The sequence below is a fragment of the Peromyscus leucopus genome, chromosome X, assembly GCF_004664715.2.
Source record: "Peromyscus leucopus breed LL Stock chromosome X, UCI_PerLeu_2.1, whole genome shotgun sequence".
NCBI classification, from domain to species: Eukaryota; Metazoa; Chordata; class Mammalia; order Rodentia; family Cricetidae; genus Peromyscus; species Peromyscus leucopus.
In genome coordinates this window covers 5,608,452-5,624,423 of record NC_051083.1, presented here as the reverse complement: position 1 = coordinate 5,624,423, position 15,972 = coordinate 5,608,452, and the positions used below count along the sequence as shown (strand labels likewise).

Genomic DNA, 15,972 nt, shown 5'->3' with positions numbered 1-15,972 from the left:
CCCCGGGACTTTACACCTTACTTCTCATGGCGGCAGCGGCTGGCAGCATCTCCTGACTCAGCCTTCTACTTCCCAGAATTCTCCTCTCTGCTTATCCCGCCTATACTATACTTCCTGCCTGGCTACTGGCCAATCAGCATTTTATTTATCAATCAATCAGAGCAACACATTCACAGCATACAGAAAGACATCCCCAACAGTGGGGTTTGATGTGTGATTTAAGCTTTAATAATGTTTCTTTTACAAATGTGGGTACCCTCTTATTTGGGGCATAAATGCTCAGAATTGAGACTTCATCTTGGTGGATTTTCCCTGTGATAAATATGTAATGTCCTTCCCAATCTCTTTCGATTGATTTTAGTTTGAAGTCTATTTTGTTAGATATTAGGATATCTACACCAGCTTGCTTCTTTATGTCCATTTGATTGGAAAGTCTTTTCTCAGCCTGTCTTTGAAGTTGAGATGTGTTTTTTTTTCTTAAGGTATGTTTCTTGTATGCAGCAGAAGGACAGATCCTGTTTTCATATCCACTCTGTTAGCCTGTGTCTTTATATAGGTGAATTGTGTCCATTGATATTAAGGGATATTAATGACCAGTGATTGTTAATTCTGTTATTTTTTTGGTGATAGTGTTGTGTGTTTCCCTTCTTTGGTATTTGTTGGTGTGGGATTATCTATTGCCTGTGTTTTAATGGATGTATATAACTTCCTTAGGTTGGATTTTTCCTTCTAGTGCTTTCTGAATTTGACTAGATTTGTGGATAGATATATATTTGTTTAAATCTACTTTTATCATGGAATATTTTGTTTACTCTGTCTATGGCGATTAAGAGTTTTGCTGGGTATAATAGTCTGGGTTGGCATCCATTGTTTCTCAGTGTCTGCATAACGTCTGTCCAGGACCTTATGGCTTTCAGAGTCTTCATTGAGAAGTAAGGTGTTATTCTGATGGGTCTGCCTTTATATGTTACTTGGTCTTTTTCCTTTGCAACTCTTGATATTTTTACATTATTCTGTATGTTTAGTGGTTTGATTATTATGTAGTGGGGGATTGTTTTTTGTTTTTGGGGGGTTTTCTTGGTGTTTTTTTTTTTTGTTTTGTTTTGTTTTGTTTTTTGATCCAGTCTATTTGGTGTTCTGTAAGCTTCTTGTATCTTCATAGGCATTTCCTTCTTTAGGTTGGGAAAGTTTTCTTTTGTGATTTTGTTGAATATATTTTCTGTGCCTTTGAGTTGGTATTCTCCTTCTATCCCTATTATTCTTATGTTTGGCTTTTTCATGGTGTTCCAGATTTTCTGAATGTTTTGTGTTAGGACTTTTTTGGCTTTAGTGTTTTCTTTGACTGACAAATCTATTTCCTCTATTGTATCCTCCACGCCAGAGATTCTCTCTTCCATCTCTTGTATTCTGTCGGTGATGCTTGCATCTGTAGTTCTTGTTCATTTACTCAGATTTTCTATTTCTGGCATTCCCTTGGTTTGTGTCTTCTTCATTGTTTCTATTTCCATTTTCAGGTCTTGAACTGTTTTTCTTCACCTGTTTAATTGCTTTTTCTTGGTTTTCTTTAAGAGATTTATTGATTTCTTCCCATTTTTTGTTTTTTCCTCAATTTCTTTAAGGGAATTTTTCATTTCTTTAAAGGCCTCTATCATCTTCATAAAGTTATTTTTAAGGTTGCTTTCTTCTGTTTCTTCTACGTTGTGATGTTCAGGTCTTGTAGAACCATTAGGTTCTGGTGGTGCCATATTGCTCTTTAGGCTGTTGTATGTATTTTTGCACTGGTGTCTACCCATCTCTTCCTCCAATAGGTGCAAGAGGTGTCTGTGTCTGAGGGAGCTGTTCTTGTTTGCACTCTGTGCTGGCTGTGTCTGTGTCTCAGCTCAAAGAAAAATCAGTCTACAGTAAAGAATAAATTATATATTGTTTCTTGAGACAGTCTCATTATGTAGCTCTGGATGTCCTGAAACTCCCTATATAGACCAGACTAGCCTTGAATTCCCAGTGATCCACCTGCTTCTGCTTCCTGAGTGCCACCACACTCAGATCTGTGTCCAAATTGTTCTGACACCATCTATTTGATAAGGATTAAAGACAATAAAGTGGATATTATTCACATGGCATGACAAGAACTGCTAAAGATGCATATATCAGACCCTGGGTGTCCCAGGTACATACTATCTGCATATTTTGCCTTGCTTCTTTCTTTCTATTTTTTGTATTTCCTATTTCTGTATTACAATTTGTGCATCTATTATTAAGTAGATTCTGGGTTTGTATGGAGGTCTTTAGTCAGCAGCCTTCCCTTGAGGGCCTAATGAGTACCAGTCAGAAAACGAAAATGCTGTAACAGCAACACATCTTTTAGTTACTTATTATGTGTTTCTGTGACAAAATACCTAACAAAAGCAACTTAAGGAAGGGTTGAATTGGGCTCATAATTGGAAGATACAATTTACCATGGCAGGGAAAGCACAATGTCTGAAGAATGAGGCAGCAGGTCATATTGTGTCTGCAGTCAGAAAACAGAAAGTGAGATGGATGCTCAGCTCAATTTCTCCTTTTTAATTCATTCTCGAACCCTAACCAATGAGGATAGTGTCACTCACATTCAGTCAGCCTTCCTTGCTCAGTTAAATATTTCTAGAAATAGTCTCAAAGACACCACAAAGAAGTTTTCATGATAATTCTAAAACCTGTCAGTTGACATTGGTGATTAATCCTCACAACACCAAAACAAAGCAAATATAAAACATATAACAAAAGTCAAACTGCTATATCACCAGTAGCTGTAGAAAAGAAAGTGGCAGGGCTGTAGAGATGTATCAGTAGTTAATAGTACATAACACTCTTCCAGAAGACCCAGGTTTGTTTCCCAGCATGAGTTGGGTTACTCACAGCTGCTGCCTATAACTCCAGCTCTAGGAGATTCAAAGCCACCTAGCTTCCACAGACACTGCACTCTTATCCACATGGCATGTATAGACACCCACATATACAAAATTGAAAATTAAAATGTAATCTTTTTGTTTGTTTGTTTTTTGAGAAAGGGTTTCTCTGTGTAGTTTTGGCATCTGTCCTGGATCTCACTCTGTAGATCAGGCTGGCCTCGAACTCACCGAGATCCACCTGGTTCTGCCTCCCAAGTGCTGGGATCAAAGATGTGCGCCACCACCGCCCGACCTAAAATGTAATCTTTATGAATAAAAGAACGTGGCAAAATGTGGAATAAACTATGGAGTTAAAAATTAATAAAGGTAGAGCTGGGCAGTGGTGGCACATACCTTTAATCCCAGCACTAAAGAGGCAGAGGCAGGCATATCTCTATGAGTTCCAGACAAACCTAGTCTACATAGGAAGTTCTAGACCAGCCAGGTTTCACCTAGTGGGACCCTGTCTCAAAAAAAATTAATAAAGGTGGTGCACACCTGTAATCTCCAAACACACGGGAGGGGGAGGAAGGAGGATTGGAAGTTCAAGGCAAACCCAAACTAAAAAATGAATAAAGGTAATAAATGAAATAAAGGAGGAATAGGAAAAAGGGGGGAAAGCAGCAGCAAGGTTTAAAAGGGGGAAAATGAAGCTGAGGAAAAGAATAAGCAGTTTTAAAATACAGATATAAAAGATATAAATAGAAGCAGCTTAAAGTAAGAATAGGAATAAAACTATAAACAATTTTTGGAAAGGCTTAAAACTATGGTAAAAAGATAAATCGATTGGTTTTTTTAAAATATATAATTTATACAGCTTCCTTTCCCAGTCTTTAAATATTAGAATGCACCAGCTCTGGGGAAGGGAGGGAATTGGATCTATCTTAATACCTCTTTTCCCACATTACAAATTGGTGCTATATGCTGCTGCTCCTATAGGGCTGGACCTATCCAAGATACGTTGTACATATCAGGAATGCATTTGCTCTAGAAGCTTCCCCTCTTTAGCCACTAGAAGCCAATGCTGGCTGTAGTGAGCAGCCCAGGAGCCAAGCAGGTTGTCTGTCTGTCTCTCTCTGTCTCTGTGTGTGTGTGTGTGTGTGTGTGTGTGTGTGTGTGTGTGTGTGTGTGTGTGTGTGTGTGTTGGGATATAGCAAGATTCACACCAAATCCTCATATTTGATTTAAGGCTTACATGGCCAGTTAATGCATATGCTTAGGAGTATTCTGCAAGTGCATCAAAGAATAGGGAGGCAAACAGTGCACGAAGTTCTGTACCAGACAGAAAGAATCAAGGAAACTCAGCACTCTGCCTGCCGGACCCCACCCAGGAATTAATAACCCCAAAGAAGGCTGCAGAAATAAGTTGCTACCCCTAGATTAGACCTACCTAATGGCCAAGTATCAGCCCCAAAGGCCAAGCACTCTGTGCTCTTAGTCTCCACAGTAGTCTTCAGATAATTGTGTTTATGACTCATTACAGTGGTCAGGGTCAGTGACCACCATGCCCTCCACTCCCTACCTAAATGCCACAGCTTATCCAAGGAGCTGTATGTGTTATGCTCCTTACCAATCCCAAATCCATGCATTCAGTGTTTATTTCTCCACTCACCAGAGCCTTGGAGGCCAGAGGTAATATTGGGGATTCACCACATAGAAAGAGTGAACTATCCATTTGCCTGACACCTTGTTCTTGGGTCCTTCTGGAAGGCAGGTTGATAGCATGTAACCCAAAGCCTCTACCATACTCACACAGCTAGCATAGACTGTACATAGCAGACCAGCCCAAAGGCTTGTTACTTCTCAGGTACTAGAGACAAAGGGCCAAATTCTTCTTTGGGCAAGGTTAATCCTTTGCTATACGTTATGCAAAAGAAATGAAAACATAAATAAAAACTTCTACATAAATTTTCATAGCATTATTTTATAATAGCAGTAAATAAATGTTTGGCTCCAAAACCTGGCTGGGCTTTTCTCTTTTAGCCCCAAAGTGTACAGACCTCCAATTACAAATACAATAGAATAACCTTTTCTAAAACTAGATGGTTTTATGGCAGAGTTTGCTAAGAAACATTCTTTACTATCATCCATGTATTTGTCTTTTAAATAATTTATTTCTCTACATTCTATAAATTTGTCCTGAGAGACATCTGTTTTAACATTCTATGGTTGTTTTTAAAATATGCCTTTTACTGTTTGGTTTTTAAGTATCTGTATAGTTTTTTAGCCAAGTGATAATAAAAAAAAATAGATAAAAATGCATCATGCCAGGCGGTGGTGGCGCACGCCTTTAATCCCAGCACTCAGGAGGCAGAGGCAGGCGGATCTTCGTGAGTTCGAGGCCAGCCTGGTCTCCAAAGCGAGTTCCAGAAAAGGTGCAAAGCTACACAGAGAAACCCTGTCTCGAAAAAAAAAATGCATCTTGAGCTTACCATCATCCTCATTTTCATGAGGTTTGTCAAATATGTGGAAATTTTAAGAATACATATTTCCATGTAATATAACCAAATTTTCCAAAAACTATCCAGAGCTAAGGAGGGATGTTTTTGTGAGAATGTGAGCTTTTTTCAGTGAAAGAATCTAGTATGTGGCTAAGTTACCACTTAATTGGAAAGGGACATGTCTAAATCAGGTACTTTTTAGAAGTTTAATTAATAGTAAATGTGAGGCTGGGTTAGATGATATTAGAATTATGTCCCATTCCCGAAATTCTTTTATCCCATTGAGTTTAAGTGTAAACCTCCTGCCAGCAGTTGGTGGTACACACCTTAATCCCAGCACTTGGGAGGCAGAGACAGACAATCTTCATGAGTTTAAGGCCAGCCTGGTCTACATATTGAGTTCCAGGACAGCCAGGGTTGTTAACACGAGAAAACCTGTCTCCAAAAAATTGCTTTGATGGTTGACAGCATTGTGTTAAGAGAAGAGGATTGAATATTCAAGAGAAATGAAATAATTATACAACAAATAAGAAAAGACATTCTTCAGCAACTATCAATATGGTGTTAAAAACAAATTGTCTCTCAGATCAAAGTTATAGAACATAGAAATATAGACTTGCACCAAATAAAAATGCATAGATGATAATTAGGAATATATCTTAGCAAACTGTCATAAAACCATCTAGTTTTACAAAAGATCATTCTGGGAGCTGAAGAAATGGCTCAGCAGTTAAAAGCATTTGTAGTTCTTATAGAAGACCCAGGTTCAATTCCCATCACCCACATAGGGCTGCTTACAACTCCGTAATTCCAGTTCCAGGTGATCTGACACCTCTTCTGACTTCCATGAGTACTTCATACACATAGTAAACATACATACACATTCACATAAAACAAATATTTTTTAAAGTCATATGATATTATAACTGAAGGTTTGTACATTTTGGTGGTAAAAAGGAAAAGTCGACTATTAGAAAATAATGCTGCTGTTATTTTGTTTGCATTTCTGTTGGGTATCTTGAATTTCTAAGAAGACTGTCATGTATTGTGTTCTTTCTCTTAATTTGTATCCAAGCTTGTTCTCTGTTTAATTATCAAGACTTCAACGCATGTATAGTAAGCATAGTGGCCTCCAAATGCAGGCTTCCAAAAGAATTAGCACTTGCTTTAACTATGAAAAAAATCCTACTATTTTCTTCTTTTAAAAAATATTTATTCTTGCCAGGCTGTGGTAGCACATGCCTTTAATCCCAGCTCTCAGGAGGCAGAGGCAGGCGGATCTCTGTGATTCAAGGCCAGCCTGGTCTACAGAGTGAGTTTCAGAACAGCCAGGACTGTTACACAGAGAAATCCTGTCTTGAAAAACCAAATGTGCCGGGCGGTGGTGGCGCACGCCTTTAATCCCAGCACTCGGGAGGCAGAGCCAGGTGGATCGCTGTGAGTTCGAGGCCAGCCTGGTCTACAGAGCGAGATCCAAGAAAGACGCAAAGCTACACAGAGAAACCCTGTCTCGAAAAACCAAGAAAAAAAAAAGAAAAACCAAGTGTGTGTGTGTGTGTGTGTGTGTGTGTGTGTGTGTGTGTGTGTGTGTGTGTGTGTGTTTTATCTAGTTTGGTTGAAATGTGGCTAATGTGACTGAGGAGTTAAATTTTTCATTGTATGTCATTTTTTAATAACGTGTATTTATCGAGGGAGTGCACATGTGGAGATTAGGGAATAACTTAAGATATCTGCTGAGCCATTGGTCCTCATAGTACGTAATTTTAATTAACTTTTTTTGTAGTTTAGGAGATGAAACCCAGGGCCTCGCATGTGTAGCACAAGGGTTCTAACATGGCTCAACATCTTGGCCCCATTTAAATTCATTTAAATTTAAATAGCCTTTCATGACTAGTTGTCTAGTCTGATGCGTAGCTCAGCTGTATCAGAACAATTTCAGGAAATTAGATTGTTTAGATACTGGAGTTCTTGTGACCTTTTAGAGCCATTGATGTCCTAGCAATAATATTAACTGTGTCTTTTCTTTCATTTATTCTGAGCAACTGCTTTCTCAGTAGTTGATGGTATTGCCTGAATTGATGACATTCATAGAGGTAGTTGACATAGCTTTCTGTCTTAAGCTTTATGTCCAGGAATTTTTCAGCTATTAGTAGGGAGTGTATAAAAAGTATTACAATAAAAGCATATATAGGTAATGTGGAGGATGCAGAGAAGAAACCATATAACTTTACATAAATCAGAGACTTCTCAAAAAAAAGGCAACTCAATGCTTGCTGCTTGAATTGAAATGTAAAAATGGAAATTCATATTTTTTGCCTTTGTTTTTGCTGTTTTCTATATGAGCAAGTTTCCTGGGTAACTTGTTAAAAAAATTCTTACTTGGAAAATATTTTTCTCTTTTTCTTTTTGTTTCATCTTTTTTTTCTTTACTTATAAAATATTTGTCATGGTCAAGCCTTCCCCCTGTCTTTCCTTTGCTTTCTATAAGCTCACAGTTGGGGCCCAGAGACAGAGAGTTCCCTATCCTCTTCCCATGTACTGCCTTAACACATTTTTTTTTCTCCTTCAGTGCTCTGTGAAAAGCTGTATCATTGCCTTCCATGTCACCTGTGCCTTTGAGCACGGCCTAGAAATGAAGACGATCCTAGATGAGGGTGATGAAGTAAAGTTCAAGTCATTTTGCATCAAGCATAGCCAAAACAAGCCGAAAGTTGGGGAGGCTGAGTACCACCACCACAGAGCTGCTGAGCAGAGCCAGGCAAAAAGTGAGAAAACCAGCCTGCGGGCACAGAAGCTTCGTGAACTAGAGGAAGAATTCTACACCTTGGTCCAGGTAGAAGATGTTGCCAAAGAGCTGAGGCTATCTGCTTTAACTGTCGACTTTATCTATAACTACTGGAAACTGAAGCGCAAAAGCAACTTCAACAAGCCATTAATTCCTCCAAAAGAGGAAGAGGAAAATGGCTTGGTACAGCCAAAAGAAGAAAGCATTCATACTCGCATGAGAATGTTTATGCACCTGCGGCAGGACCTAGAGAGGGTAAGGTGACCAGCTCTGACTATTGTCTACATAGAGATAGGAGATACCACTTCCAGTTTTAAAATGATCACTGCATTATATAGTGTGAGCTTCTATGTCTTTCCTTATCATCTAAGTTCACTGTGGTTCCAGACATTGGGTTCTGTTTAAATTTTGACTGGTGATTGGAAAGGCCTCATGTATTTGCTCTATGAACTTTGAATTTATTATTCTCTGTTGTTTACTTTTTAATTCACTGTCAAAAATGGCTCAGCTATATTTTACTGACATATTCCAGAGACTGAAGCCTTTTTTCAGAAAAGCACTATCTCAGGGATTTTCGGACTCAGCACTTGTTGACATCTTGAGCTGCGTTAGTTATTTATTGTGGAGTACTACCCTTTATTGTAAGTGGCAGGATAGGATGTTTAGCAGTGTCAGTGACCTCTGCCCACTAGATGCCAGTCCCCTTACACACTTGGTTCTGACAAATTGTTTCCCAAATTTACTAGGTTCCTACTAGGGACTAAAATCATCTCTGGTTGACAGCCACTTCACTGGGTAATTAAACTCATGATATATTCATCAGGTAGATTAAGCGCTTTAAGAATTCAAAGAAAAGTTAGGTGCTGTGTTTACCCTAGGAAATTTCATAAGTGTTGAATTCTAGAAATGAACCAGGCCTGGTGGTACAGATGCCAAGTGCTATCATTCATACTCAGGGATAGAAAGGGAAGACTAAAGTATGATGTCATTATCTTCTCAGTTAGACTGTGTACATAAATATTGATCCTGTTAGATTGTAGACTAGAAAATAGGTTTCAGAGAGAACCTTAGGCACTTGCTCTTAAAGCAGATTGACATGGGAACCATGTCCCCATGATTGTCATGCTGTAATAGTAATTCCTTTGATTTGGGTCATGGTCTGTGGCCCTTCACTCCTCACTCCCACAGCCACCAGAATGAACTGAACAATTTCAACTATAAATTTGCTTAATATAACAAACATCTTTATTTGCTGGGGATTGGGCTTGTAGGTCCGAAATCTATGCTATATGATAAGCAGGCGAGAAAAGCTGAAACTGTCACACACCAAAGTGCAAGAACAGATCTTCGGTTTGCAAGTCCAGCTTATCAACCAAGAAGTTACAGAAGGTAACAACCTGTGTGTTAAAACTGTCCTAGCAAATATAGAGACTCTGATTATAATTATTTTTACAGTTTAGTTTTATATCTATTATGCCACTTAAAAATTATTTCATTTGTTTCAATCTAATCCTGATAATTATGTGGCCTATTTCACTGTCGACTTACAAGGTGGTAAATTAATTTCTGGGTAGAAATCCCCCTCCTGGAAAAAAATGAAAGGAAGGAAAAGAAATTTGAGGATAGGATTAGAGGAGTTGCAAGTCTAGTAATTACAGCCATGAAAGTGTTTTGTAATTATCAAATTCACTTAAAATCAAGAAGCTAGCACCTGCTTTAAAAGAATTATTCTAATATTTATTCAGAACCTACTAGGGCAGTGGTTCTCAATCTGTGGGTCGTGACCCCTTGGATTGAATGACCTTTTCGCAGGGGTCACCTAAGACCATTGGAAAATGCAGATACTTACATTGTAATTCTTAACAGTAGCAAAATTACAGTTGTGAAGTAACAACAAAATAATTTTATGGTTGGGGAACCATTAAACATGAAGAACTGTATTAAAGGGTTGCAGATTAGGAAGGTTGAAAACCACTGTACTAGGGACTAAGAACTAAACTAGAAGATAGAGCAATCAACAGAGAAATCCATGCATTACCCACTTGATGAGAGAGATAGGTAATGATAATTACAGTACCTAAAGTGGAAGCTTGGCTAGCATTATGATAGTCATATACAGTGACACTTCCCTATGTTTCTTTTAATACAGAAATAGGTGGGAGAACCTGATCATCACTAAGGGTAACTTGGGCAAAATATATAGAATCAGCACCTGCTAAAAGCCAACCATAAAATAAGATAAACACATAGAAACAAGATGTCAGGTAGGCATCAAAAGCTCCTAGGGTATTTGTGACTACATCACAGCAGGAAGTAACAGGGATACTCAGGCACAAGATTACCTTGTAACATGACTGTCAAAGCAATAAGAAGCAAAAGACAACAGGGAGGACCCCCTGTGTGCTGGCAAGATTAGACTCAGCCAAGTGGCTTCTGATTATAAGAATATGGCTTACAGCATCAATAGATGGCAAAATCTTTAGCAGAGATGGAGGCTGTAGTTGTTCAAAATGAACCCTTGGGGAATGCATGCTACCTTTTAGGGTACTTACAAGCCATCCTCTCTATATCTCATTTTTATGAAACTACATATTGTAAGACTATAATGGGCAAATGCCAGGTGTAGGGTGATATATCCAGGTAATTAATACTTCCCTGGATAATCCTATATGTTGTGATTCTTTCTTTCTGGCCCTTACCACTATCAAACCTCCCCCAGGGCCAGCAAAATGGCTCAGAAGGTAACAGCATTTGCTTCAAAAGCCTGGTGACCTGAGTTTGATCCTTAGAACCCATGTAAAGATGGAGAGAACTGACTCCATAACATCATCTACCTCCACACGCATGCTATTGCATGTGTGCCCATAGCATGGGTCCAGTAATATTTTTAATGATTCCACATCCCATAATGATAATCAGGATATTACAGACTAAGGGCATACAATATTCAGGAACCACCCACCACTTCTAATGCCGAGTTAAAATACCTATGTACCTTTCCCCTACCAAATCCTGAACTGTGTTTCTGCAGTTTTCTGTTTTACTTGTTTGGGAATGCCTGGAGAGGATAGGGGGATAAAATCTGAAATGTCTTGTATTTGAAGCACATCTTCAATCCTGCTTATTACCTGTATGCCCAATCATAAACACACAAAGAACTCATTCCAAAACACTGTGAGTGACATTCTTTATAGCAATGAAAGGCAAAGAGAATTCTAGGGGAACAGCTCTGTTAGTGAGTCCAATTCCCAGCACTCAGATAGAAAGCCTGTGTGGTGCACACCCTTGTGATGTGAATCCAGTACTAGTTATGTGGAGACAGGAAGATCCCAGGAATTTGCTAGTCTAACCAACTGATAAACTCTAGGTTCAGTGAAAAGCCCTGTCTCAAAAAATAAAGTAGAGGGTGATTGAAGAAAACATCTAGCATCAACCTCTGGCCTCTATATGTATGTATGCATGCGCACACGTGCAGTTGCCCCCACACATACACGAAGAAAGAAAGGCATGGAGATAGAGTCATAAGACAGAGCACACTAGTTGTTGCTATTGTTTTATAGGTTAGGAAAGCAAAGGTGTAAAGGTTGAAAGCCATGGATAGTGCTTTCTGTGGGACTCTGGGTTCATCCTGTACTGTAGTTCACTCCATCTGCTCACCATAGTATACATTCTCATCAAAGACAGGTGCTCATTAGACATTTAGAACAATAAATTCATGAACTCACTTTGTGATGAACATATGCTAATAATTAAATCAGGTGTTAAACAAATCTTTCTTTCTGATTTCAGGACTTTCTTTGACAAATGCACTAGAGAACTCATTGTTTTACCCACCACCACGAATTACCTTAAAGTTGAAAATGCCTAAATCAACCTCAGAAGACTGCAGAGACAGCTCCACAGAAACCGAGAACCAACCTTCCTCTCCTGGCAGCAGCTCCCCTGGTCACAATAAAAGGAGCCCACAGATGCTTGAGGAGCCACTGGACACGAATGTGAAAATATATCCAAGACATCCACTAGAAATCAAGAGTAACTGTTTGCTGGCTAGCCGCAGCCATTCTCGAAGTGAAGCCAAGAGTTCCAGTCCTGCTCAGAGAACTCCATCTGCAGAGTTCTATCATGGGCAATCATTAGGGAAGCCTCTGGCCCTTCAGGCTGCCCTCCATGGACAGGCTTCTATTGGTAATGGGAAGAGTCAGCCTAACTCCAGGCTTGCCAGTTCCAATGGCCTGGAGGGCAACTGGTCTGGGAATATCACCCAGAAAGATAATTCAGATGAGATGTTCTGTGACCAGGAGTCCATGCTCAGTTCCCACTTGCCCAGTCAGGGTAACGTTAGAAAATCTGGCATAGAACACTTCAGCAGGTCTTTTAAGGAGGCCACCAATACATGGGTGAGGCCCACTGAGGACCTCCAGTATTGTGTTAAGCCAACTAAGAATGTGAGCTCTAAGGAGCAGTTGTGGGGTAGACAGCTTCTCAGGCGGTCGACAGGAAGAGCTCCATATCAGGAAACCGATGGGTATTGCCCCGATTTAGAGCCCAGCGATTCAGAAGCAGAAGGGGAGGGGAATAAAGAAACAGCAAGGGTAAAGAGAGAAAGTTCTGACAGAGAAAATCCTTCTCATGATTCTGCTCGGGAGTGCCATGGGAAAAGTAAGACACATCCTCATTCCCATAGCTCAATGCAAAGGTGATCAGAAACACCTAAGGGTAACGCAGCCGTTGCCTTTGCCCCACATACTGGGGGAAATCTAAACACCAAAAGGATTCTAGTGTATATTAGGAGGAATTGCAGGGAAAATGATGATTTGACGTTTTTTGAAAAGGTTTCAGGTCTAGTTTTTATAAGCACATTACAAGAGTTACAGATTGTCTGGGGTTGCTTTGTTGGAGGCTGCTGGGAATAGTTGGGCCCAGAGTATTTGCTCAGTAAGTACTTCGGGGCTGCTTTTTGGTTACTTTAAAACACTGATTGATCTACGTATTAAGAATCCTTGCATTGTTGATGGATTTGCAAAAGAACATGACAGACACTAAAACTACTTATCTTTTAAAACTATAACATGTGACTCCTTAGTGCTCATGTTTGTAGAAAAATTCTAATTCCACTGGTATCTATAAAACCTCTTCAAGGGAGAGACCAGGAGAGCAGCATTCTCAGATACTGTCACTTACTATTGTCTTCCTTGCTTCATGCAAGGTTGAGTTTCTTTCACAGTATCGTATCCGATAAAGTCAGTTCTCCTAAGTGTCCAGTGCCTGTTCCTAGACCTGCTTGCTGGGAACACACTCATAACTCTCTTATCCAGCTAACAAGCTAACTTGTGGATAGTGTTTACAAAAGTACAGAAGTACTACTTCCAAGGAAAATGCTCTGCTTCTCAAGGCATTTGTGAAGACCTCCAGAGCCTTTCCCAAAGTGTGACCTTTTCTGGGATATTTGTACCAGGTCAGGGTTTTTTGTGTTGTTTTCAAATAAGTTTGACTGAAGTTTGGCTGACAGTTTTTGTATACCTGCTTTAATGTTTATAAAATTTTTATTGAGGTATAATTAAAATATAGTGTAATGCACAGAGGGTTAAGTATTCTTACCTGCTTTAATTTTGAAACAGATTTTTATTGTCAGACAAATTTGAAAGCATGTGTTTTAACACATGGATATAATTTAGCTTTGTATGAATTTTGAAACCAAGGCAATTTCCCAAGCATAAAAGTTGGAGCCATTTTTCAGAACTTGCTTATACCACATTACCAAATAATCAGCCTTGATTCATTTCTAGAGGAAGAGAATTTTGAAGCAGAGGATGAAACAGGTTTGCTTCCCATTTAAGAAAAAGGGGGAAGTAGCAGTTTGTAAAAATGTGAGGCAGACTGTAATTCTCAGCTCCCTTTTCTTCTTAGCCTTAAAATAATATTCTCTTTCTTCTAGTTTGGGAACATATAGAGAGATTTTTCAAACAAGAGGCCATTTTCAATTTCTGAAGTTTCATGCTGGTGAAAGAAGCCAGCTGCAGTGAGAGGGCAATAGCCCTCTAGCCAATGCTGTGGAGCAGTTTGCCTCTCTCCCACTTTCGTTCATAGAACCTTGTTAAAGGCTTCTTTGGGGTTTGTTTTTTCCTTTTTTTTTTTTTTTTTTTTTTTTTTTTTTTTGAAAACTTTTATATTTTGCCTCTCCTTTTGCTGCATCTTCAAAATGTTTCTTTTGTGCCTATGAACGTGTGTGAACATAATATAACATGTAGTAGGTGTCCTGTATTTTGTTTTAGTTGAAAAATGAGGAAGAGAATTTCCTCTTAATACCCTTGGCCTCTGCTTATTTGAATACTCATAGGTACATACAAATTTGACACTTTCATGGTAATGAGAGTATAATGGAGGTGAGTGGTAAGTTCCTTACATTAAAGGCCAGTCAATTGCCTGTGTCCTTTCATGCCTTTGAATTCTGAGTCGGGGGTGGGGAGGTAGCAAACATGAAAACAGTGCTTTAGCCAAATTCCATATGTAATGCCATTGGGAGAGTATTGCCTGAAATATCATTCAAGTCAGGGAGATAAAATGGTAATATTTTTACAGAATATTCCTGGGTAAACAAATGAGCCTTCAGTTTGTATACATTCCAAATGCCCCAAACTGCATCTGCAACATTTTGTTCTTTGAAGTATTACCTCTTAACCTTTGTTAATGTTTTTGTCTTGTCTTATATAATTCAAGTTTTGAATATAAAATCAATCTTTTTTCAAATGTCACCTTTTTATCAATACTTTTTCATTAAATTATGAAAACTGTTAACTATTGTCAGTGTGGTAATTTTCTGTTTTGGCATACTGATTTTTTAAAAATCTATGAATTTACTTATGTTAGAAGAGAGGTTCAGGGATGAAGAATTGAATGTTTAGAAGCACAAATCATCTGGGTATGGTGACACACGCCTAGAATCCCAGCATTGAAGGCTGAGGCATGAAGATAATAACTTCTAGGACAAGCCTGGAATACATATCAAGACCCTATCAAGAAAAAGCACAAATTCACAATTCAGGTCAACACCAGAAGTCAAAGAGAACCCTTTGTACTTTGCCCAGAATTTATCAGGCTAGTAAAATAAAGACCTTAGGATCATCATTTAAAATGGCCGGGGACATAGATCCTATTTAAAGTGACAGGATACACAAAGCTATTGTTTATAATACTCATTATATAGTGCCGAGCTCTGGGAGTCTGTCATGTAATCAGGGTTATATGGTCTCATGGCAGGACTTTGAAAGGGTAAATATTTTCAGGTTGTCAAAGGTCATTGAGTAAATCAGTAGTGAAACATAAAAGTGATTGTTTCTGCCTCTACCTACCTCACTTGTTAATAGTTGACTGCTCTGATAATTCATTCTGAAGATTTTAAACTACTAAGTATATCCTGTTACAGCCAACAAAGGGTTTATAAGAATGTGTACATTTCTAGTGGGAGGTGAACTTTCGTGTTGAAGAAATGTTTAAATGTAGAGAGCAAGCCAGATAATGCACAGTCTCAGGGGTTTTTTTCCCTGCAAGATCAAAATCCTTAATGTTTGCTTGTTTATTTGGGTTTTTTGTTTTGTTTTGTTTTTCTGTTTTGCAGTGCTGAGAATGGAAACCAGGACTTTGATTATGCTAGGTAAGCACTCTCCCACTGAGCTGCAAAGCCCGTTACTGGCTTTAAGAACTGAAGAAAAGTACACAACAGCAAAAGTATATTCAGCACCCATTAACTCATGTGGTATTATTTCAAAAACTGTATTATATAACATTTGGTTTCTCAGTTTGACTGTTTTGTGGAAAACAG

General features: G+C 38.8%; 1 protein-coding gene across 5 annotated transcripts in view; it reads left to right on the top strand.

Annotated features, from left to right (window-relative positions):
• The window catches only part of Jade3 (jade family PHD finger 3), a 137,457-nt gene extending 122,509 nt beyond the window's left edge, over positions 1–14,948 (top strand). For all 5 annotated transcript variants that reach the window (XM_037199468.1, XM_028884698.2, XM_028884678.2 and 2 more), the window contains 3 exons: positions 7,938–8,408; positions 9,425–9,542; positions 11,943–14,948. In XM_037199468.1, coding sequence (XP_037055363.1) covers positions 7,938–8,408; positions 9,425–9,542; positions 11,943–12,853 — 1,500 coding nt within the window. In that variant the 3' untranslated portion in view covers positions 12,854–14,948. The remainder of the gene's footprint in view (positions 1–7,937; positions 8,409–9,424; positions 9,543–11,942) is intronic.
• The last annotated feature ends 1,024 nt before the right edge of the window (positions 14,949–15,972 follow it).